The sequence below is a fragment of the Heptranchias perlo genome, chromosome 29 (genome assembly GCF_035084215.1).
Source record: "Heptranchias perlo isolate sHepPer1 chromosome 29, sHepPer1.hap1, whole genome shotgun sequence".
In the NCBI taxonomy this organism is placed as follows: Eukaryota; Metazoa; Chordata; class Chondrichthyes; order Hexanchiformes; family Hexanchidae; genus Heptranchias; species Heptranchias perlo.
Window position 1 is genome coordinate 20,006,980 of NC_090353.1, and position 25,042 is coordinate 20,032,021.

General features: G+C 40.3%; 1 protein-coding gene across 7 annotated transcripts in view; it reads right to left on the bottom strand.

Annotated features, from left to right (window-relative positions):
• Positions 1-6,684: 6,684 nt before the first annotated feature.
• LOC137299479 (mucin-2-like) overlaps positions 6,685-25,042 on the bottom strand; it is a 61,165-nt gene continuing 42,807 nt past the window's right edge. For all 7 annotated transcript variants that reach the window (XM_067968243.1, XM_067968244.1, XM_067968245.1 and 4 more), the window contains exons 61-70: positions 22,965-23,134; positions 22,761-22,787; positions 20,665-20,825; positions 20,488-20,555; positions 18,238-18,407; positions 17,652-17,824; positions 17,402-17,469; positions 16,769-16,929; positions 15,570-15,682; positions 6,685-8,155 (exon numbers count right to left, since the gene is read on the bottom strand). In XM_067968243.1, the coding sequence (XP_067824344.1) occupies positions 8,063-8,155; positions 15,570-15,682; positions 16,769-16,929; positions 17,402-17,469; positions 17,652-17,824; positions 18,238-18,407; positions 20,488-20,555; positions 20,665-20,825; positions 22,761-22,787; positions 22,965-23,134 (1,204 nt within the window). In that variant the 3' untranslated portion in view covers positions 6,685-8,062. The remainder of the gene's footprint in view (positions 8,156-15,569; positions 15,683-16,768; positions 16,930-17,401; positions 17,470-17,651; positions 17,825-18,237; positions 18,408-20,487; positions 20,556-20,664; positions 20,826-22,760; positions 22,788-22,964; positions 23,135-25,042) is intronic.

A 25,042-nucleotide genomic window follows, 5' to 3' on the forward strand; every position in this document is an offset into this window, starting at 1 on the left:
TTAGTTGTTTAATTGTCCACCACCATTCACGACTGGATGTGGCAGGACTGCAGAGCTTTGATCTGAACCATTGGTTGTGGAATCGCTTAGCTCTGTCTATAGCATGTTGCTTCCGCTGTTTAGCATGCATATAATCCTGAGTTGTAGCTTCACCAGGTTGGCATCTCATTTTTAGGTACGTCTGGTGCTGCTCCTGGCATGCTCTTCTGCACTCCTCATTGAACCAGGGTTGATCCCCTGGCTTGTTGGTAATGGTAGAGTGAGGAATATGCCGGGCCATGAGGTTACAGATTGTGCTGGAATACAATTCTGCTGCTGCTGATGGCCCACAGCGCCTCATGGATGCCCAGCTTTGAGCTGCTAGATCTGTTCTGAATCTATCCCATTTAGCACAGTGATAGTGCCACACAACACGTTGGATGGTGTCCTCAGTGCAAAGACGGGACTTCATCTCCACGAGGATGGTGCGGTGGTCACTCCTACCAATACTGTCATGGACAGATGCATCTGCGACAGGTCGATTGGTGAGGACGAGATCAAGTAGATTTTTCCCTCGTGTTGGTTCGCACACCACCTGCTGCAGGCCCGGTCTGGCAGCCATGTCCTTCAGGACTCGGCCAGCTCGGTCAGTAGTGGTGCTACCGAGCCACTCTTGGTGGTGGACTTTGAAGTCCCCCCCCCACCCAGAGTACATTCTGTGCCCTTGCTACCCTCAGTGCTTCTTCCAAATGGTGCTCAACATGGAGGAGGACTGATTCATCAGCTGAGGGAGGGCGGGAGGTGGTAAGCAGCAGGAGGTTTCCTTGCCCATGTTTGACCTGATGCCATGAGATTTCATGGGGTCCAGAGTCAATGTTGCAGACTCCCAAGGCCACTCCCTCCTGACTGTATATCACTGTACCGCCACCTCTGGTGGGTCTGTCCTGTCGGTTGGACAGGACATACCCAGGGATGGTGATGGAAGAGTCTGGGACGTTGGCTAAAGGTATGATTCTGTGAGTATGGCTATGTCAGGCTGCTGCTTGACATGTCTGTGGGACAGCTCTCCTAATTTTGGCACAAGTCCCCAGATGTTAGTGAGGAGGACTTTGCAGGGTCAACTGGGCTTGGTTTGCCTTTGTCGTGTCCGGTGCCTAGTGGTCCAATGCCGTGTGGTCCATCTGATTTTATTCTTATTCTGACTTTTTTTAGCGAGATTTTACAACTGAGTGGCTTGCTGGGCCATTTCAGAGGCCTGTTGAGAATCAATCACATTGCTGTGGTCTGGAGTCACGTATAGGCCAGACCGGCAGGTTTCCTCCCCTAAAGGACATTAGTGAACCAGATGGGTTTTTATGACAATCTAGTAGTTTCATGGCTACCATTACTGCTACTAGTTTTTTTTAAATTCCAGATTTTATTTAATTAATTGAATTTAATTTCCCCAGCTGCTGTGGTAGGATTTGAACTCACGACTACTAGATTATTAGTCCAGGCCCATGGATTACTAGTCCAGTAACATAACCACTATGCTACCGCACCCTGCGTCTGCCCATTTCACGAGTTAGTCTCAGTTCTTCTGAACGATGTTACTATCCTCCACATTGCTTACTACATTTCTGAGTTTTATGTCATCTGCAAACTTTGAAACTATACCCTCTGTACCCAAGCCCAGGTCGTTAATACATATCAAAAAGAGTAGTGGTCCGAGTACTGACCCCTGGGGAACACCACTGTATACTTCCGTCCAGTCTGAAAAACAACCGTTCACCACTACTCTCTGCTTTCTGTCCCCTAGCCAATTTTGTATCCTTGCTGCCATTAATCCCCTGGGCTTTAATTTTGCTAACAAGTCTATTATGTGGTACTTCATCAAATGCCTTTTGAAAGTCCATATACACAACGTCAACCACACTACCCTCATCAACCCTCGCTTTTGTTAAAGTCCTCCTCAGTATTAACTATACCACCCAATTTGGTGTAATTTACAAATTTTGAAATTGCACTTCCGATTCCCAAGTCCAAATTGTTTATTTAAATAGTGAACAACAGTGGCCCCAGCACTGATCCTTATGGAACACCACATCCCACCTTTTGCCAGTCTGAGTAACCACTTTTATCCCCTACAGTCTGTTTTCTGTTTTGTATTGTATAGCTTGCTATCCATTTTGCTACTTGTCCCCTGACTTCATATACTCTGACCTTAGTCATGTGCCTATTAAGTGGTACCTTATCAAAGGCCTTTTGAAAATCCAAATATATTACATCTACTACATTACTCTTGTCTACCCTTTCTGTTACTTCATCAAAGAATTCAACAAGGTTGGTCAAGCATGACCTTCCCTTTTGAAATCCGTGCTGACTATTCTTTATAATATTTTCGGTTTCTAGATGTTTTTCTATTACATCTTTGAGTAAGGATTCCATTACCTTTCCTAATTGGTCTATAGATCCTTGGACTTGTTCTATCTCCCTTTTTAAATATAGGAATCACGTTAGCTATCCACTAATCCTCTGGCACTATTCCCTTTTCTAATGAATTTTGATATAAATGTAATAGTGCCTCTGCTGTCTCTTCCCCAACTTCTTTTATTATGCGTGGATGCAATCCATCTGGATCAGGGGTTTTATCCTCTCTATGTTTGATTAGTTTATCAATCATCTCCCCCCTTTCTATCTTAAATGTCTTTATATAATTTTTGATCTCTTCTTCTAATGTCATGCCCACCATGTTAGTCTCCCTGTAAATACTGAGGCAAAGTAATTATTTAATATTTCTGCCATTTCACTGTCATTACCTGAGTTTATTGTGTGTATCCCTTCGTGGCCCTATCCTCATCCTGATTTTTCTTTTGTTGTTTATGTGTTTGTAGAATACTTTACTATTTCTTTTCATTCTCCTTGATAATTCAATTTTGTAGTTTTTCTTTGCCTTCCTAATTGTTTTTTTTTTACTTCTTTCCATCCTCTTCATATTCCCTTTTGTCATCTTCTTCTTTGATGTCTATATACTTAGTGTATGCCTTTTTCTTTCGTTTCAATTTTGCCCTTATTTCTTTATTCATCCATTGCATCCTTTATTCATCATTATTGGCTAGTTTGTTCTTGCTTTTGAGTGGGATATATTTCTCCTGGACTCTATTGATCACCGTTTTAAATCTTTCCTACTGCTGGTCTATTTCTTTCTTTGTCAGTAAATTTTTCCAGTTTATTTTCTCTAGTTCCATTGTCATCCTCTTAAAATCAGCTTTTTTCCAATTTATTACTTTGGTCTTTGTCTTACTTACGTCCTTCTCAATCTTTATCTTAAACTTTATTATGTTGTGATCGCTATTGTCTAGATGTTCCCCTATGCTTACTTCTCTTATCTGTTCTGGTTCATTTCCCATTACTAGACCCAGCAGTGCTTCCTCTCTTGTTGGCGTTGTGCATACTGGGTAAGAAAGGAGTCCTGCAAACACTGTAAAAACTCCAATCCCTGTACCCCTTTACCTACTTGATATTTTATTCGAGGGTAGTTAAAATCTCCTATGATTATTGTTCTATGTCCTTTACTCATTTCACATATTTGCTTATATATTTCTTCCTCTACCTTCTTCCCACTATTAGGTGGTCTGCAGTACACCCCTATTACCCTAACCTGCAATATTTTGCCAGTCCTGTTCTTTATGTAGCCATGTTTCAGTTATTCCTACTATATCTGGTTCATCGCGATGAATTATTGCCTCCAGCTCCCCCGTTTTATTTTGGATGCTGTGTACATTGTTGGACAGGCAGTTTAATTTGTCTTTGAGACAGGTAGGGTCTTCGATTGCCAAGTAAAGTATCCATGGTGTTCTTAGGGTTAATCTGTAAAAATGATGCCTTCACAAGCTGTTGTCAAACCAGTCTGGCTGTATAATCTGGACCATCTCTATTGCTTTGGAATAGGAGTGGGGGAAAATGAAAATCCCACATTTTGTTAGCCCTGCAGTAAAATGTTTACTCAATCCTAATTAGTAGAATTTGTAGCGTACTGTGGCATTCTGACAATGCAGGAGAAGCTTCCAGCATTCATCACTGCAGAATCAATATCCTATAATTTCTTACCTAACACTACTGTCAGAGCAACATCACCATAAGGACTGAAACAGTTCAAGCAGAAGGTTCAGCCACCACCTTCTTAGGCAACTAGGAATAGTCAATAAATGCAGGCTTACCAGCATTGTCCACATCCCAAGAACAAATATCTACAAAAAGCTTATGTAATTAACAATGCAGCATTGGTGAATTAGCATCACAGCACTAAAAAACTGTTCAGGCACCAAGAATAGTTCTCGAAGCCATTATCTAATTGTGATTTATGTTGAAACATTGAATAAAGGTTGCGCATTATTAAATCCCATATCCTCCAATCTGTATCCCAGACTTCACCAATCTGCTGTTCTGAGTTTGTACCATGCCTGCGAGAGAGCGTGTATCAAGGTTCTCTGATGATGCACTAGCAGCTTGGGGCAAGAGGTGGACAGCAGGTTGGGCATCCTATATCCACAGGGGGCAAAAGGCCCTCCATACATATACTCCCAAGGCAGTGGGAGGCAGTAAGAACATAAGAACATAATAAAGAGGAGCAGATGTAGGCCATACGGCCCCTTGGGCCTGTTCTGCCATTCAATAAGATCATGTCTGATCTTCAACCTCAACTCCACTTTCTCGCCCAATCCTCATATCCCTTGATTTCTCCAAGAGTCCAAAAATCTATCTATCTCAGCATTGAATATACTTAACGACTCAGTAGGGGACGAAGTCAATGCCAGGTGCATAGCACCATAAACATGGAGGCAGTGCTGGAAGAAGTTCAATGCTTTGACACGAGTGGTCAAGGTGAGTGAGGTCAACTGTCAGGTGGCATCTCCTATCAAATGCATCACTAACCTCATCCACTGCTCCACGCACTACAGCCCCATCACCCACCTACTAACAAACTCTTTCAATCATCGCTCAACTCTTCCAATCAGATGCTTCCTCTCACTCTCATACATTACCACTGTTGCAAGCTGCACACTCACAAGTCACAGGTCACACACACTGGCAGTTATTCAACCATGGCAGGCACATCACCCAAACATCCCGTAGGACGCTCACCGACACACGTCCCGCTTACTTGCAGGAGACGGTGGCACATAACAGGAGGCAACAAGTGGCAATGGCATTTAGCCGCTCGAGCCTGTTCCGCCATTCAATAAGATCATGGCTAATCTGTGACCTAACTCCATATACCTGCCTTAGCCCCATATCCCTTAATACCCTTGGTTCACAGAAATCTATCAATCTCAGATTTAGAATTAACAATTGTACTAGCATCAATTGCCGTTTGCAGAAGAGCGTTCCAAACTTCTCCTACACTTTTTGTGTAGAAATGTTTCCGAACTTCACTCCTGCAAATCCTGGCTCTAAATGTTAGGCTATGTCCCCTTGTCCTAATATTCAAGTATAGGAGACCCCCCAAAACAGGTACAAATGCATCAGCAGTCAGAAGCAATAATCCAGCAACTAACCTGTAAATCCTGCATGGTTCATTTAAATAGCACTGATGGGATCCTCCACGACGTCTAGGGCATGTTTAGCTGTTCGTGGTTAAGACTATGCCTTTAAATCAGCATTGCACACTGATCTAATGCATATTCTCCTTACTTTACATGCTGCCGGCGTTCATTAACTGCACCTACGCAAACTCCTTGACCAAGATGGCGCCTGGCGCACGTCATGCTAGAAGCGTGCACGCACATCCCAGACGTCATTTTGGAACTTCGGGAAGCTGCGTAGCGCCGAAACAACGGGCGCTACACTGTCGAATTTCTAGCCCATTATATTTATTGAGATGTATGAGTCATAAACCATTTATATAGGAAAAGCAGGCCACCTTTATGGCGATTGTACTCATTTCAGAAATCAGAAAAGCCAATACCATCACCTGAGAAGAAGTCAGCACACAGTATAATTAGTACAGAGACTTGGTCTAATGGATCTACACCCACTGTTCCTCTGCATTGTACCCCAAAAATGGCTGCACATGGCATGCTAAGCCCAATTATCTGTTCCTCAGAAAATATAGGGCCAATTTTCTCATTTGCGCATGGGAATGCCCATTTCCTGGGCGCAAAGCACAGGAAAAAGGTATGAAGACTTGTGATACTGGGCTTCAGCATTACCAGGAACTTCTGGAGATTTTTCTGCTCAGAGGAAGATTGCTTGTGTCTGGAGCAGGCATAAAAATTGTAATGGCATTTAAATGGCAGTGGAGTGATGCCCATTTAGATGCCCAAAAGCAGGTGGTCATCCTTGCCCTAGTCCGACATTAATTGGAGTATCTATCAGGGCTGGTGACATCATCAGTTCCTTTTTTTAGCTTCTGCAGAAGACCTTTGGTGCTGGAGGCATTATGGCTGCTGCAGTCATTGGCTATAACCATTGTTGCAGGCCTCTCAGACCTGCCTTAGCAGCTGAATTTCTGCCTGCCCCAGTTCTCAGCGAAGGCCATTGTCAGGGGTGGGCCTGCACTGGGAGTTATCCTGGGGCTAACACCTGGGTGGAAGAAGGAGGAAAGTTGGGTTATCTTTATTCTGATTACCATCAATTTTGATTGAAGAAAATGTGTAATTCTAATGTAGGTTACTATATTCATCACATAATGATGCTGTTAAAAAATTAAATACAAAATTATGAATTGTTACAAAGCATAGTTTATTCTTGGGTTTTGTTATGTGACAAGACTTACAAAAATAGAGAGCTTTGAAAATGTTCAGCACCCAAGAAATACACTTTATATAAATACTTTGATCTATTTTTTTTCATCAAAATTATTTTTAAATAATTTGTTTTTATAAATATATAATGGAACAATCAGATCATTACAGTAATAATTACTATCAAAGTGCATATCCTTAAAGTTTGTGTGAAGATAATACAAATAAATATAACATTTGAGACAATACAGAAAATGTCTGATTGGTGACAATAAGTTACTGCAACTGATTCACATAAGAAATACCTATGATTCAGAAACACTCAACTGTTTGTAACTTTTGAGAGCATTTTGTTTGACTTCAAGAATAATTGAACATTCTGTCATCATTGAGAATTCTATTTATTCCTTGTGTGCCTCACTTCAAGTAGAATCTTAAATGTATCGCTGAGGAATGTAGAACATCTGAGGTGTATATTCTTTTATTGAAATATCAATCATAAGGAAAGTGAATTGAGCAATCATAGCACTACAATAAAACACCTTAGTCGATTACTTCCCAGTTATTAAGGAAGCTTACATTGAGTCAATCAGAAGTACAAAAAGATCATCTGCAAATTCCAGACAAATCTATCTAATACAATATATCTAATTTAGTTACAGAAGCTTCTCGTGTTAAGTGTCACTTTTTTGTTCATTTCTTAAAATATTTAACAAATCTACTGAGTGAAATAATTCATTTTGCCTGATATTTATAACAATCATTATTTCCATTTTATTATGCTTTTTCTTTACTGCTTTTGGGCAGAAGAATTTAGCTTTCAGTGAAAAGCATACATCCTCAACTTTGAGCCCAATATTGTAGGTCCCACTTGCATTCTGTGCTTCTGCTACTGAGGGGATTGGTGTCCTACCCTCTTTGGCCAGCTTTTGGGAGGTGTGTGACAGTCACAATACCCATATCTGATTTTTCAGACGAATGAAGAATTTGGGCCCTTTTCCAAGAAGGCTGCTTTTCTTATGGCAGCTGTAAGGAAACCGGTCTTACGTCTGCCTTCCTGAACGTTCTGTATGCACACTTCATGCAGGAAATCGCACCTCAGAATCCCCCTCTGCCTGCCGCAATTGCACCCCAGATGCCCCGAAAGCATCATAGTTTTACAGGCCAACAGACATATCTAAAAATCAGAGGATGTGTAAAAATAATTTAAGTTTTTACTACAGTGCATTTATTTCAGTTTCAAGAGAGCTCTGGTTTTAGTTTAGTTCAGTTTAACTACATAATTGTAGTAATGTACTTTCTTCTACTTTAAGCACTCTGTAATTTGCATGATTGTTATTTATTATTCATATTTCTTATCAGTAGTATTTCTGATGTGGAAAGTAGACTCCAGCAGGGTTTTGCATCATGCTGTAGGATCCGTGATACTTCTTTTTCAAACATAATGCAATCTGAAAGATTAAAATGTTATCTGTTAGTAAACATACTAGATATTACAATTTGTTATGTAACATTATATAGCTCTATAAATAAAATTCTGTTACATTATCTGAATGTACCAATGTGAACAGCTGCCTCTCTCATCAACCGAGTACAGCTCAGCTCTCTATTCACTTTGGTTTGTTAAATAAAGGTGACCGTACTCTATTCTGCAGATTGTACTTTTAAAATTGAATAACTGAAGGGCAATTTACTGTGACACACAATCTAATGTGAGTCTTGCTGCTAGCGTACATGGCTCCAAAAACAGGAAAATCAGTAATCACAGTCAAAGATTTAATGCTGTTCCCAGTTTTCTGCCGTAAAAGCAAAAGTTAACAGGAATAAGATTTTGGCATTAGTTTAACATCCAGTGCTCATTTATGCCAGTTAAAGGCTTGGAGGTGGTACTAACGTTGATTAGTGTCTTTTACCGCTGGTGCAATATTTATATCTATGCAACCATTCCTGAAAAGCTGAGTAAGGCTGATCCCCCACACAAAACTCCAGGTAGCGGGGGCGATGAAGGTGATCAGAAGTGATCGGGACATAGAATACATCTGTTCTAATAGGACCGAGCATAGTGAAAAGATACGCATGACATACATAACCTGCCATAGCAACATAAGAGCATAAGAAATAGGAGCAGGAGTAGGTCATATGGCCCCTTGAGTCTTCTCCACCATTCAATAAGATCATGGCTGATCTTCGACCTCAACTTCACTTTGCTACCCGATCCCCATATCCCTTTAGAGTCCAAAAATCTGTCGCTCTTAGTCTTAAATATACTCAATGAGTGGGCAACCACAGTCTTCTGGGGTAGAGAATTCCAAAGATTCACAACCACCTGAGTGAAGAAATTTCTCATCATCTCAGTCCTAAATGGCCGACTCCTTATCCTGAGATTATGACCCCTAGTGCTGGACTCTCCAGCCAGGGGAAACAGCCTCTCAGCATCTACCCTGTCAAGCCCTCTCAGAATCTTATGTTTCAGTGAGATCACCTCTCATTCTTCTAAACTCCAGAAAGTATAGGCCCATTCTACTCAATCTCCCCTCATAGGACAACCCTCTCATCCCAGGAATCAATCAAGTGAACCTTTGTTGCACCACCTCTAAGGCAAGTATATCCTTCCTTAGGTAAGGAGACCAAAACTGTCCACAGTACTCCAGGTGTGGTCTCACCAAAGCCCAGCAGCAAGATATCCTTACTCTTGAACTCCAACGCCCTTGCAATAAAGGCCAACATGCTATTTGCCTTCCTAATTGCTTGCTGTACCTGCATGTTAACTTTCTGTGTTTTGTGTACAAGGAAACACCAAATCCCTCTGAACACCAACATTCAAGTTTCTCACCATTTAAAAAATACTCTGTTTTTCTACTCTTCCTACCGGGAAGAGGACCGGGGCGAGGGGTAGGGGGGGGAATTCCTGATGGGAAACTCGGATGTACGGATTTCCCGGACATCCTTAAGATTTTGACTTAAGGCCGTCTTTCATTTTCTTTTCTGTAGGTTTCCTGCCAACAGGCCAGACAGATTGACAGGCTGGCTGTCAGTTGGACGGGAGAGCAGCCAGGGAGCGGATACCAGCTGGTAAGTCTTAGATGCGGGGGTGGGGGGATCGGTCATCGGGACGGTGGGGGGGGGGGGGTCGGGGTTGGGTGTCATTGGGGAGGGGTCAGTCATCGGGGGGGTTGGGGTCAGCAGTAATTTGGGGTTCATCAGGGAGTCATTTGGGGGTCATGAGAGGATCGGACATCGGGGGGTCGGACATTCGGGGGGGTCAGGGATTGTGAGGAGGGGGTCGGAGATTGTTGGGGAGGGGTCGGAGGCCGTGGGGAGGGGGTCGGAGATCGTGCGGGGGGAGTCGGAGATCATTGTTGGGGGCACGGCCGATCGCGGCAGGTAGGCTTGTTGGGCCTGGAGGAAACACTCCTTCTCCTCCTGGCCCACAAGCAGTGCAATAATGGCCTCCTTAAAAGATTTCACTAACCGACCTGCCTCCTGAAAGCAGGTTGGTCGCCCGCCCCTCGACCTACCTCCGTTAAAACCGATTTTTACCTTCCCACCTGCCCCCAACCCATCCATTCTTGGGGTTAAAATTTACCCCTTTGTATCCTCTCACAGCTTACTTTCCCACCTTTGTATCGTCAACAAACTTGGATACATTGCACTCGGTCCCTTCATCTAAGTTATTAATATAGATTGCAAATAGCTGAGGCCCAAGCACCGATCCTTGCGGCATCCCAGTAGTTACAGCCTGCCAACCTGAAAATGACCCGTTTATTCCTACTCTCTGTTTTATGTCCGATAACCAATCCTCTATAAATGCTAATATATTACTTCGAACCCCATGAGCCCTTATCTTGTGTAATGCCCTTTTATGAGACACCTTATCGAATTCCTTTTGAAAATCCAAATATATTACATGCACTGGTTCCCCTTTATCTACCCTGCTAGTTACATTCTCAAAAAACTCTAATAGATTTGTCAAACATGATTTCCCTTTCATAAAACCATGTTGACTCTGCATAAACGTATTCTGATTTTCTAAGTGCCCTGTTACCACGTCCTTAATAATAGATTCCAACATTTTCCTGATTACTGATGTCAGGCCAGCTGGCCTGTAGTTCCCTGTTTTCTCACTCCCTCCTTTCTTCAATCGCGGTGTTGAGAATGCCTACGTAGTGCCCCTTTAATGAAAATGCCTATATAGTCAGTTTTCAGTAGATAGTAAAAGGCCTAAGTGGCAAAGTAGAAGACATAGTAATGTGATTAAGCAAGGGTTAATTAGAAACCTGCCAGCTAAGGTTTGGAACAATGGGCCCCTTCAAGGCTAATAGTGGTGTGAGTAGCTTGTCAGATGTAGAGGCCTGCTTATGCTCATCGGTGGAGGAGACATGGTAACATTAGGGAGTCTGGTGTGGGGGTCTCTGTACAGCTGGTTGATCAATAGAAATAATAAGCTGAGCAAGGCCGTAAACATTCCAAGTTAGTAGATAAGGATGTGGGATGAACAGGAGAAACATTCCAAGCTGGGAGATGAGGAGACATCCATCTATGTCTGTCACTGCGGCGTGATCAGCCAAATGTACTACCTATGATCGGCCTGCAATCATGTAACCCCTCATGGCCAACCTATGCCTAGCCTATGATTGGTGTTGACCCTTTGCTAATCAGGTTCCAACCCCTGTGGATAATGTATAAACGTGTGAAGTTCTGTGTGTCTTTGTCTTACTCTGTCAGAATCGACTAGACTCTATCAGGAGTCAGAATCGAAGCTGCAGACTAAGTCCTGCTAATAAAATTGTGTTGAACTTTAAAGGTGTATTCGACTCAGTGTTTGCTGAACCAGAATCCAGTTCATCAGTGTTAAATTTGCTACCTTCCAATCCACGGGAATCGTTCTCGAATCCATGGAATTTTGGAAGATCACAACCAATGCATCCACTGTCTCAGCAGCCACCTATTTTAGAACCCCAGGATGTAGGCCATCAGGTCCGTGGGATTTGTTGGCTTTTAGTCCCATTAATTTCTCCAGTACTTTTTCTTTACTAATATTAATTACTTTAAGTTCCTCACTTTCATTAGACCCTTAGTTCCTTACTATTTCTGGTATGTTTTTTGTGTCTTCTACTGTGAAGACAGATACAAAATATGTGTTTAATCTCTCTGCCATTTCCTTATTCTGCATTATAATTTCTCCTGTCTCAGCCTCTAACGGACCCACGTTTACTTTCGCTACTCTCTTCCTTTTCACATGCTTGTAGAAGCTTTTCCAACCTGTTTTTATATTTCTTGCTCGTTTACTCTCATATTCTATTTTCTCCCTCTTTATCAATTTTTTGGTCATCTTTTGCTGGTTTCTAAAACTCTCCCAATCCTCAGGCTTACTACTCTTCTTGGGCTCTTCTCATAAGCCTCTTATTTTAACCTAATATCCTTAACTTCTTTAATTAGCCACGGATGGATCACTTTTCCCATGGAGTTTTTATTCCTTAATATATCCCGTTTTATTCATATATTCGTTGAGAATTATGAAATATTTCTTTAAATGTTCGCAGGGCTCCTGGTGTCAATGGTTGCTATGGGGATAGATGAACAATTTAAAAGTCAGCATTGCCTAGTGCAATTACTGGGCAATCTATTGCATCGGTCAAAATGAGATTTTAAAAAAAAATTCCAGCCTGACGCTGTCGAAAATACTAGGCTGTGGTAGGTGCTTGAGGCCTACTGCAGCCATTTTTCTCCTCCTCTGCCCCCCTCATCCCTTCCCCCCTAACCCTCCGGCTAGTGAGCTTCCTAATGGACACAGAAATCCTGCCTGGAGCCCACATGGAAATATACAAATCGGCCAGGGTTAGGAATGCAACCACAGAGCAGGCAGAACGTGCATCCCAAATTTTGTTGCGATTTTGCCAGCGGAAAATCCTGGCCGTGTTCTCTCCAGCAACAATGCTGCTAACGAGGGCGACTGTTACAATTTCTGCAGTACCTCAGTGTGGCAAGAGCTGGAGGACAGATAACCACTCATACAAATTAGTCCCGAGGCCCAGGTCCAACTACCTGTCATAAATAAACTGTCTTTCAGCTAGAGAAGCTTTTAGCTGGGAACTGACTGAACTTGTGAGTAGTGGATTCAGGAGGACAGACCTTGTCGGCTGTAAATCCGATCTGGCCCCACTCCCAGGGAATCTGAAGAGCAGCTCATATGGTATACTGTGAATCTCATTATATTTGTCATAATACATTTTCATTATATTCATTAATTGCAATAATCTGGAAATATTATTTACTTTTTAATAACTAATCAGTTTCTTTGCATTGAAGCAGTTTAATTTTAAAACATGTTTAAAGTGCCAGTGTGTATTTTCAGCAGTCCATTGCATCATTTCAGAATGTGCACTGCTGACAGATACAGTACTATAGAAACCTTTACACTAATAGTTTATCCCAATCCATATCCAATTCATTCACTTTGGAGAAAGTCAGAGAACTGGTACTTGAAACATATCTCTGTTTAAAATTAAAGTGCTGGTGAGTGGGGAAACCAACGAATGGAGGAATTAGTGTTAAATAACATTTCATGAAACTGCTGTAATTTGTGTCAATTTATTTATCGTGAATATAACTAGTTTTGCAGTATTTCCTTTATGAGCTGCTGTTGGCATTTCATGGGAGTGGGGCTGCCTCAGGTTGGTATTTTGCTCGCTGACAGGTAAATAATGCCAGTAGTGGCAAACCCTCCCCATCTCCTCATCCTCAAACCTAGGAAGTTTTCTGACCCACTTCCTCAACGCAGTAAGCTCCTTTGACTTTTAAATAGGGCTCTGATTGACCAGCCTACCTGGCATATTAATGGATTCTACAGTTGTAGGCTTGTCATAGGAGCTTGGAATTCATCCCATGCTGTTCCAGATAACCCTGCAAGCCAATTCTGCTGTTGGTATGGTGGTCCTCACTAGTAAAGCTGGCCAGTACTCTGCTGGTAAACTGTAATTTTAGCTGGTTAAATTGCCATATATTTGGAGGGTCTCTAAGCCTTGGTTTGAGCCCGACTACAGTTGAACTCTTTGGCGGATGTGTCCCTACAGGAAGTGTGTATGCATTCCGCATTGGGCAAACAGAAACTCTACTTGTGTGATTGCTCAGTAGCTAAGTTTGGAGATATTTAGGATGGTGATGGATTTCCATGTATGTCAGAATCTCTATTGATCTAAAAATAAAAGTCAAATACCAATTTTCTCTTTGCCACAAGAACTTAGGGTATAAGAGAAGGTGTTTTCACTGTGGGAGCGTCCAAAATTAGAGGTCATAAATATAAGTCACTAATAAATCCAATAGGGAATTCAGGAGAAACGTCTTTACCCAAAGAGTGGTAAGAATGTGGAATAGTTGAGGCAAATAGCATAGATGCATTTAAGGGGAAGCTAGGTAAGTACATGAGGGAGAAAGGAATAGAAGGATATGCAGATAGGGTTAGATGAAGTAGGTTGGGAGGAGGCTTGTGTGGAGCATAAACACCGGCATCAGCTAGTTGGGCCAAATGGCCTGTTTTGGTGCTGTAAATTCTATGTAAAAAAAATAAATAACTGAGTTCCACAGGATATTCAAATACTGGTTCACCTAGATTTTACATTCATTTCAATTAGTCTTAAGTACTAACATTTGATTTTATGCTCTCAGCCGCTAACCTAATGTCCCCTGATGTTATCCTTGCTGGTTAAGTAGCTGTTATGCTGCTTCAGAAGTGTAAAACCTGCAAAATCACATGCCAATTTGGATGGATGAGCTTTCCAGCATTAAATTTCTCTCCAAAAAGATATTTCTCCCAATTTAATCATTCTAGTGAAAATGACCCTAAAACAGTGTAAATAACCCTCAAAACCAAAAACAGAAAATGCTGGAAATATACAGCAGGTCAGTCAGTATCTGTAGAGAGAAAAGATAGGTTGACATTTCAGGAGTGAGGACCGTTCTTCAGAACTTTAAACCATTAGATGAGCAAGAATTTAATAGAATTAGAACAACAAAAGGGAGAGGAGGAAGAGAAAAATAAGCATTCTCTAAACACCAGACGGAGGAAATTAAAGGGTTGAATGACCTGCAATAATCTCCAGTCTAGTATACTACATTCACTGTTCATAGTCCAGTATACTCTGCTTCGGAGAGGTCAAACAGAGGTTAGGTGACTGTTTTGATGAAAATCTTTGTTTCTGCAAGTATGATCCTGACCTCCCTTTAGCTCACCATTACAACTCCCACTATTCCCACTTTGACCTCTCCGTATTTGGGCTCCTACACTGTTCCAACTAAACTCAGGAACAGTATCCCATCTTTCTCCTGGGCACTTTGCAGCTAATCTCTAATCTGAATATTGACTTTAGTAACTTCAGACCTTCCCTATATTCTCCAGTTTCTTTAAAGTAGGAGGTGCTGGTGATATGATGGGCTCTGTTGGTGTCCCTCCCTCTCTCTCATTTGCTTATCTTGGTTTCCGGTTCTGAAGAAAGGCTCTATCTGGAACATTGACCTGTCTTTTCTCTCCACAGATGCTAACTGACCTCCTTGGTGTTTCCAGCACTTTGTTTTTGTTTCATATTAAGGGCAGGCTTTTCTTGAAATATGCTACTTCTTCTTAAGAAGAACTAATAGATTTCATTCTGAATTTAAAATAAAATAATAATGATCAATAATTATGTGCTGTTAAACCTTGGAGACAAATGATCCTTGTGATTGATTTGACCAGTGATCTTAAAATATCATATCTAGGTCATGGTCTTGGTCATACACTCCATGAATTATTTTCCATTATATGCTGCACATTTCTACACTTCAGCCCTGCAATGAGACACTGCAAAATATTGAAAAATCGGATGTACTTACCAATAAACACAAGAGGAAGAGTAGAAATAGAATGAGCAGTATGCCCAGCACGATGAGTATGATTCCCCAATATGGTATTTCTACTTTGTCAGTAGTGATGGGTGCTTTAGCTTCTGCATAAAATAAATACAGAACAATTAATAGTGAAATGTAATTGAATAAAATCTTATCACTCCTGTGATGGATAATAATTTAAATTAGTGTGCAGTGTTCAACCCAGTTAGGTAATGGTTTTGGAACTACATGGGGTAATTCTGCGATCCCGTGCTTCCAGTGGGGTCACCCCAGCTGAAGGGAGCAGGAGTCAGAGATCGAGCTACAAGACCGTAGCTCTGATACTCTGAGTAATGTCCCCCACTGGGAATGTGGGTTCATGGAATTATCCTTTGTATGGCCTTATTTGAATGAGTTCAGATATACAGTATGTCAGAAAAAGGTTTGCTACTGAGAATATCACAAATATTAAAAGATTGCTTTGAAAAGATTGTTCATTGTCAAATTCAATTTTAGTTGAATCCAAACATGTTGTTAGATTGCCATGGTAACCAGCTCAAAAAAGTTTATATTACCAATGATCACTGGATAGCTTTTTCAGACTCTCACCCTTGACGAACAAATGTGCCTTTACAGAGAATTTATAATCACTACCTTTGTAATAAGCTGTGTAACTCAATATTAGCGGCCGAACTCGTGATATTCTCGAAGTACTGGCCAACTTATCAGGAAGGGGACCTAACTGGGAACTGGGGAATGCTGACACACTAGTCCAAAGGTGGGCAGGGAAACACACAGACTTGTAGCCTGAACCTTCTGGCCGAAGACGGGTGTTAGAGTTTCTTTGGGGGGTGAACTGGAGGCAGTCCTTCAAAGCCACGTTGGCTGACTTCAAAATGATTAGGGGTGGGGGCCTGACTCCCTTGATTCCCCCCCGCCCCCCTTGCTGGCTTTGCCACTGCTTGCACCCAAACTGGGAGATGCTGCAGCTCCTGATTATTAACTCCTTACTTGGAGCAGCTGAGGTCTGTGTGGTATTAAACAATTCTGCTCAACACCACTATGTGACATAATCCCCCCTCAAAAAAAACACTTCTGCCCACTTTTTGCAGAGTAATGAACCAGCCCAGATTCTCGTTAATTAATAATCAACATGGAAAGATGGAAATCTTTAGAAATAAATGTAATTAAAGTTGATACTTTACCCACGGCCAAACTGTTATTTCGCAGCTGATAGACGTTACCAAGCAAGTTAGTGCCATTTGTTCCAGTGGAAAATTCTTTTCTGACTTTTTGTACCGTCACTGGTTCATTTGCAGCATTTGGGTTGAAATAGCATGTGCAAATACTTTTAACTGATCCAATTCTATTGGGAAAAGCGGAGGAAAAATTGATTGTAGAAGGAAACCATTCATAATCTAAAATGACCCAAGTACCTTGAGCACACATATAATGCCCTAACGTAATATTTAAGATTCAGTGATTCAGTATATATTACAAATGTCTACTTATCAAGTTAAGTTTGAATCAAAGTAACATATCCTTTCAAGACTATTTCAAAATACTTGTATATGTGCAGCAAATATAGTAATAGTTGATCTGTAATTTTCACTGCATCATTATATAATATATCCTAGAGAAATTCAGGGTTCTATCACACATTACAGCACAGTCTGGTACTAATTTTCATGTCTGCTACACCCCATGTGACACAGCAAACTGTCTGAAGACCTACAACTCTGGGTCTACACCCCTTTTATGTGAGATGCTGGATCGATTAAAGATAATTTCTTAGTTTTATCTCAACTGTACCTAACATGCAAAAGAAATCCTCTTACCTCAGTCCTGTAACTTTACAGATGCGGAAGCTGTCCTTTAAAGAGCTGTTCTTGTATAACCCCGCGAGCTGCAAAAGATATACGATAGTAAGTACAGATCGCACACTTTTCATGAAATGTGAAATAAATCTTACAAAAAATGTTCTAACAAAGATTTATAAAGTAGGTTTTTAACAAAAATGCACACACTGAGTAAGAGTGCACTTGAAAATAATTAGTTTATCTGGTCTTCTGCAAAAATGGTCCTTACCATTTTGGTCACATTGGCAACTATGCTTTGGTATTCAGGGGAATTTGGGTCATTAAGTTCTTCAGTAAAATTTCTGTTTATTATTGTGAAGTTAACTTCAAATGACAGGTCTCCTTCTTGCACTGCAGGTATAGATATAGTTGGTGTTGTCGTTGGTTCCAATTCTTGATAACCTGAAATTAAGATGTGAAATGTAAATATGTTGCCCAGGGTTTCAGTGAGAATATCACTTTTTGTTGAATATCTTAAATATACCAGTTTCACAAAATGATTCACAATTTCCTGAAAGTGGGAAACTGATCGTCTTTTCATTTCCTAGGAGTAATCTACAGTGAGCCTTTATTATCTCTGCTCTCATTATCTCCATCTTGATTATCCATAAAAACTTTGTGGATAACTGGAGATCAGCAGGAGTCAGGGCTGCCACCATATTATTTTGTGTCACACTGAGGGCTTTGTGTGGTTCATATCTACAGATAACTACTTGGGTCCAAGCTAATTTTAAGGTTTAGCTGTGAAACAATTGCAATGTAATAGTGTTTTGCTGTTCAAGTTATATTATCATTTAAATTGAATCAATACGTACCATTTACAAAGAGGCTGTTTTTGTTCAGTGAATACACTCCTAATGCAGTGATTTTCTTAGTGTTGTCTCTGAATTCATTGTAAGCAGTGACTTTATCAACTCTTGGAACAGTGGGATCATTTTTAAAAGAACAGAGTGTTTCAACTTTAGTATTGCCTCGATTTGCAGGACTGTGGAAAGAAAGGGAACATAGAATTCATGAATATCATTACAAAATACAATACTGATTTATTAGCACTAAAATATTAATATTTCTAGATATTTTGCATTAATATGTATGGATCTTTTGTAAAGTAACTAACATCACATTCATTGTTTTATGATTACAATATAATGCTGAAATAAAATGTAGACTGATAGATTAAAACTGGTCTGTTGAAGTGGGCAATGGCTACTTCAATATTTAATTAACAATAGAATTTAAAATACAAATTGTAATGAGGAATTTATCTTCTCCTGAGCTAGAACTGGGAAAAAAAGCATAGAATCATAGAAAGTTACGGCACAGAAGGAGGCCAATCAGCCCATTGTGTCCGTGCCGGTGGAAAAGAACTATCCAGCTTAATCCCGCTTTATAGCACTTGGTCCATAGCCCTGTAGGTTACGGCACTTCAAGTGCACATCCAAATACTTTTTAAATGAGTTGAGGGTTTCTGCCTCTATCACCCATTCAGGTAGTGAGTACCAGCATCTAACAGAAGTTAAAATACTTTACAACTTCAATGAGTAGAAAATTAAAGCAGCCTGTCAACTACATCAACAGTCTTTATTCAACTTATTTTCCTCTGACTAAATATTAAATAACAGTTTTGAACAAATATTTTTTTTATATATTAAAAGTCATAGATAGCAAGAGGCAAGTTGCTTTTGAAATCATTTCCTGACACTGGCTTAAAGATTCTCTCCAAAGATATGGCCCTGAAAATCTACAGCCGTTCCGGCGAAGTCCCATGCAAGACCTTCCACTCACCCCTACAAGGCCATCAACGTAAAGGGATGTGGCTAAGACAAGGACTCCCTAAGTTAGAAGTTCTTGCTCCCTGGTGCTCATTTGGGACCTGATGTAGCATCAGCACAGTACACTGGTCTCATCCAGGCCTACCTCGCTGAAACCAATGTAATTAATTTTTAAAGCAGCCCAGACACATGGGGCCATCAGGGCGAGAATTAGTTACTTTCCTGTGGGGACCTGGAAACCACCCACTGTTCCCCCCCCAACCCCCGGCCAGTGGTCATTCCTGGCTTCTTTGGTGGTTGTTGAGGCCCAGGCCTTGAGTCCCACCCCCACGAATTTTGGCAGGGTCAGCTGCAGAGTTCAGTGGTGGGCGTGACTGTCATAATCATGCCCCCATAGATTTTTGTGGCCTATGTTTTCCATTATTTTAATGCTTCATACATGTGGTTTCCGATGATGCAGTTGCCATTCTAACAATTAAACTGTTATGGTGACGAAAGATTTATTGCTGAGAAGACTGAACAGCAGATGAACCACTCATCGTTTTCACCATAATGATGTCATGCACAACACAGCGAGGTTTCCATAGCACAGATCACATCTTAGATTTACGGTATTCAAAGTGAAGGGCAAATGACAAAAATTAATTTCCTAAGTACGTTTACGTGATGGTGGCATCTGATTATGGCTGTTATTTTCATGAGGAAAATTTAAAGGTTTAATAAACTGAAATAAGCAAAACTTTTAATTGTAGATGATCACTTTGCCGAACACCTCCATTCTGCAGTGTACGACTCCGAGATCTCTGTCCCTTGTAATTTCAATCCCCTCTTCTGCTCCCACTCTGACCTCTCTGCTATTGGCCTTCCACACAGTTCCAATGAAGCTCAATGCATGCTCAGGAAACTACAACTTTTCTTCCCCTTGGGCATTTTGCAGCTCTCTAGCCTTAATATTGACTTTAATAATTTCAGACCTTAAATGTATCTTGTAAATGTCTTTAATTTCTTATATCTTTCTCATTGTGCCTTCATGTTAAGTGTGTGTGTGTGTGTGTGTGTGTGTGTGTGTGGGTGGGTGTATGTGTGTGTTCTTTTTAAATACTCTTCATCTGTAATATCTTCCTCTTCTGACACAGGCGCCTCATTTGACTGACCTGCTGAATGTTTCCAGCATTTTCTGTTTTTCTTTCAAGCAAATTAAGATATTTGGTAAAGGCATCACAGTCCTCAAAATATGTTTCTATAGAAATATTTTGATGCAGACAATGAGCAGTCAATAGAAATTAGTCTTACCTGAAAGATACGAGTTTACAATTTGAGAATGTTTTCTTTATCTTGCTCTTTCTGTACAGGTTGTTGAGCTACAAAAAAAAATCAACGGTGAATGTTTTAGAGAGAGGAGCATCAATACACTATCAATACATTCTGATTTGTATCAATCAATAATATATAATTCCAGTATAGACTTACCGAATTAATAACATTGCTTGATGTAGATGTATACTCAGGGGAAGTAATATTTTGTAAATCTGGTGTGAATGTCAAATTACTTATAGTGAAAGTGACATTAAAATCAATGGGTCTTGACCCCTCATTCGGTTGTAGTGTCACTACCACAATGGGTTCTTCAGCTACAAGGAAAGGAGAATAAATAGTTACACGGGGAATGCAACAGACATAAGGCTTTATGTAATAAAACATTTCCTAACTTCACCAATTGCACTTGAAATAAATGGCTGAGTCTCTAAAATCAGATCTTCCCCATTAACCTCTGGTCTGTAGCATTATCTTGCAAAATGCGATCTTGTTACAAATCCGTTTTCAATTAATCCATCGGTTACATTGGGAATGTGAGAAAAGCAAACTTTCTGAAATGCACTTAGCTAAAGTTAAAAAATGGATTTTGCTTTATTTTAAAGTTGGACACCTTAGTTATTGCTTATTTTAGCAAGTAGCATGACTTATTTTTGATATTTCTGTATGTACCCACATATACAAATAGTCACATGAACACACACATACAAACATTCACACAGAGTTCTTTTTTCTAATAATGAGAGTGCTGCGATTTACAAAAAAAAATCACTATAAGCTGCATGATTGTTCATTTCTGGTTGTATTAAAGCAACTAGGAAGTAGGATAATTTTTAAAGAATGGTATCTATAAATCTTTGCAAACACAGTCAGTCATTCAATCAGCTAATAAATAAATATGACTTCTTTTTGGCATTCCATTAAGGTCCAAGTACCTCAGTCACGGACAAGTCTGCACAGTCTATTTATAAAACCACAAACTGCTCCAGGGCATAGAATTCCCTTAGCCTCTTGAAGCTGCATGAAACATCAGCAGAACATGTTTTAAGAAGCAATTTAAAGAAGTAAGAGGCCAAATTTCCTCTTCACTTATGCTGGTAAAGAGGCGTAACGTGGGTAGGCGGTAGAACATGGTCAGTCAGGGAGCCAAACTGCCCGCCAACCAATGCCACTTCCGTGATTTTCTCCCAGAGGTGACATTCATCCAATATGGGTGGATGTACTCTACTTAGATGGAAAAAAACAAGAACATGTGAGGCATGTTGTAATGGGCTGCTAGAGGGGATTAAAAAATTAAAGGACTGCTTTGGCTATTGCAATAGATCGCAGACCAGACACCACAGTAATTACCCATGCTCTGGCTGAGGCAAATGACCCACTTTCATTGGAATTGTAGCCAGACCCTGCCAAATTATTCCATTATCTGGAGCTAGGGAAGCAGGTATAGGGTGGACAGATGTCCTGCCCCCCACCAAAGGTCTGCTGTCATTGCAGCAAAAGAAAATATATTCCTGAATGTCTACAAGGCATCTGAGCCTCATTTGATACATCTGAGAATTTTCAAAGAAATTATGAAACAGGCAAAGTTTTGGTGAATGTTTTGAGGAGCTGTAAAAACATTGAAGCTGTACCTGAGGACTGGAGGATGAGCAACAAAGAGCCCAATAATCAATAACCATGACTCAATTAGCTTGCAAACATTATATGGGGTACTACTGATAATAGTCTAAAGGGAGGTCATGAGGATTATTCACGAGAACGCACCAGAAATAAATTGGCAAGAGTCTAACATCATTGGTGACTGCACTAATAATTAGTCTCCGAGTTTGCAATATTTAATACCACTTTGCATTAAAAAATAATGAGCATAAACACTAGAACAAACCAGTTGGGCTGAATGGCCTGTTTCTGTACTGTAAATTCTGTGTAATTCTATGGTATAATTTTATGTGCCTACTGAAAAAATATGCCAAATATAAAGAAGCATCTGATCTGCACAGGTAGCATCCATTAGCTCCCAGCTCCTGATCCTGCTTCGAAAACACACTTCCAGGATTATATTTGTGCTCGAATACTAAACAACTGGATATTTCATCACCAATCGACTAGCTCTGAACAGTAGACCGCACCCCTAATAAGGTGGGTGTATTTTATTGTATACAAATGATGATTAGTAAAGAACTTGCTGTATTTGTTACCTATTGTAAGGAAAAGAAATATTAATCAAACACAGAAACAAAAACCATACTCACTGGGTAAACGAGCTGATTCATGGTAACCTGAAAAATCAAAAACATGTGTTTTCTATCAAATGAGCCAGGTGGAAAATCACTATTAAATAGTGGAATAAAATTATTGTGTTTGCTTGAAATCTCTTCGATTCAATTGGATTAAATTATTCAATTAGATAGAATGAAATCTAATGGAACAAAATAGCTCCTTTAAATGCTAAATACCGTTTACGTAGAGGCTGTTATTGTCCAGTGAATATATTCCTAAGGTGGAGATGTTCTTTGTGTTGTCTCTGAACTCCTGGTACACAGTAACTTTATCAACCTCCTGAGGAGTAGAATCATTTCGGAACGTGCAGACTGTGTACACACTGGTGCTACCAACATTTGCTGGGCTGTAAAATAAACAAATATTTAATTAAATGAATTAGAAAACATTATGTTGAAATCAGGTTAGCAGACATAAACTCCCGTGCTCTTGTGGGCATCAATTTATGATACTGGGGCTAAAATGAATGTCAGCTGAGAACTCTTGCTAAACAACACCTCCCACTTCAACACTGACTGTTTGCATTGTGCTCTGGAAGGAGGCAATTGTTTGATGAGTATCCTCCAATTGATAGCTTGCCCCATTAGATAAGCATCTTTGAAAGGGATTGAAAGTTTTGGCCTGCTGAGTCCCACAATCCCGCCCATCTGCTCTCTGTGCCTGCTGTTGGAGGGCAGCCCTTTTTTTTGAAAAGAAAAGGCAAACATGCGGTGACTGCAGAAAAATTCTGTGTGGTGTATTAGCGGTAGCTCTACTGTTTCATGACCTTGTGTAGAACCTTTGTGATGATGTTTGAAAGCTGACTAAGTCCATCGTATATATGAATAATTATAGTCAGTCTTTAATCTTTCTGAGCTGCATCTTTTTGGTGATTTGTTTTAGCCTGCTGTACTACATCTCAGCCATCATCATTACTTCCTTTTGTGATGCCTTGGCAATAGGTCACTACATTGATGAATTAAAGTACTTGTAAACTTCCCTGGCATCTGTAATGATTGTCAACAGTGGAAGCCTCCAGGTATGGCAGGCTATATTTATTCATTCTCATTCTTCTTTTGACCTTGGCACTGTTTCTAACCTATGACCCCCTTCTACCAGATATCTTTCCAATATCCCTTACCGTGTGATCTTCTGAGTAATAGTCTCACATGCTTGCTTCACTTTGTAGGCATTGATGGTTTATGCTCTGCTGTATGGAGAGCATTTGGTGTGACTTCAAGATCTGGAACTCATGTTCTCTAAATCTTGATTCACCCTTTCTGCAAGCTCTCTCCATTCCTTCCAGAAATTGTACACTTCACAGTTGGACTTGCCAACCCTGCACTAATTATACCAGTTAAGTTGCTGTTTAGCCAGTTCATCACGTGTTTTCCAATTCCCTGCTCTGTTCTGTGTTTATTTAAGTGAATTGCAGTGCGACTAACCTTTCAGAAAGTGTGCTGAGTAAAGCTACACATTCCCGAGAATGTGTAAAAAAAATTGGCAGAAATTATAACCCTAATTTAATATACTGCCTGAGCGCAAGAATAATTTCAACCTGATTACTTTTCTGTTTTCAACACAGATCACACAAGGTTAATATAATCACTGCATTTTTCTTGGCTCCAGCCTCTTAGAGTTTGCGAATTCTTCACATTTTAACTATTTACTTCTGTGTCACTTTTGTTTCAAGTTGAGGCATTTAGTACTGGGCAATGGAACATCTACAATTTTAAGCACACACTATCTCTTTCAATCACTCCCAGGTCAGGTATAGCACACTTAGATGCACAGAAAACCTCCCTTTACTCTGCCCACAAATATGCCTCAAATCCAACATCCGAAGAGCATCATCCACATGTCCCACTACAAGGAGCAGCTTGCTCAGCGTTTTAAAGGGAGTCGATTAAAGAAAGCACACTCTATGTCATCTTTTATAGGCTGACAAGGAAGATAAAAATTACAAATTCTCAAATCTATTGGACAGATATTGCTCAAAACAATTTATCTTCAGTAAACACATCAACTGGATCAGTTACCTATTACAGAAAATTTCCCTAGGCTTGTGCTCGGAAAATCTCTCCTATTAATCTATTCAATGATTTAAATCTCACACCCCAAATAATCAACTGTTTGGTGAGCTACAGGAAATCCTCACTCCTTATAGCAGCAGGAATTTTAATATACATTTAACAGAAAAATAAATTGCACTTCAATAATATTAATGAGTTGAGCACAGAAACAACAATCTCAATTCTGCAGAAACCTGGAAATT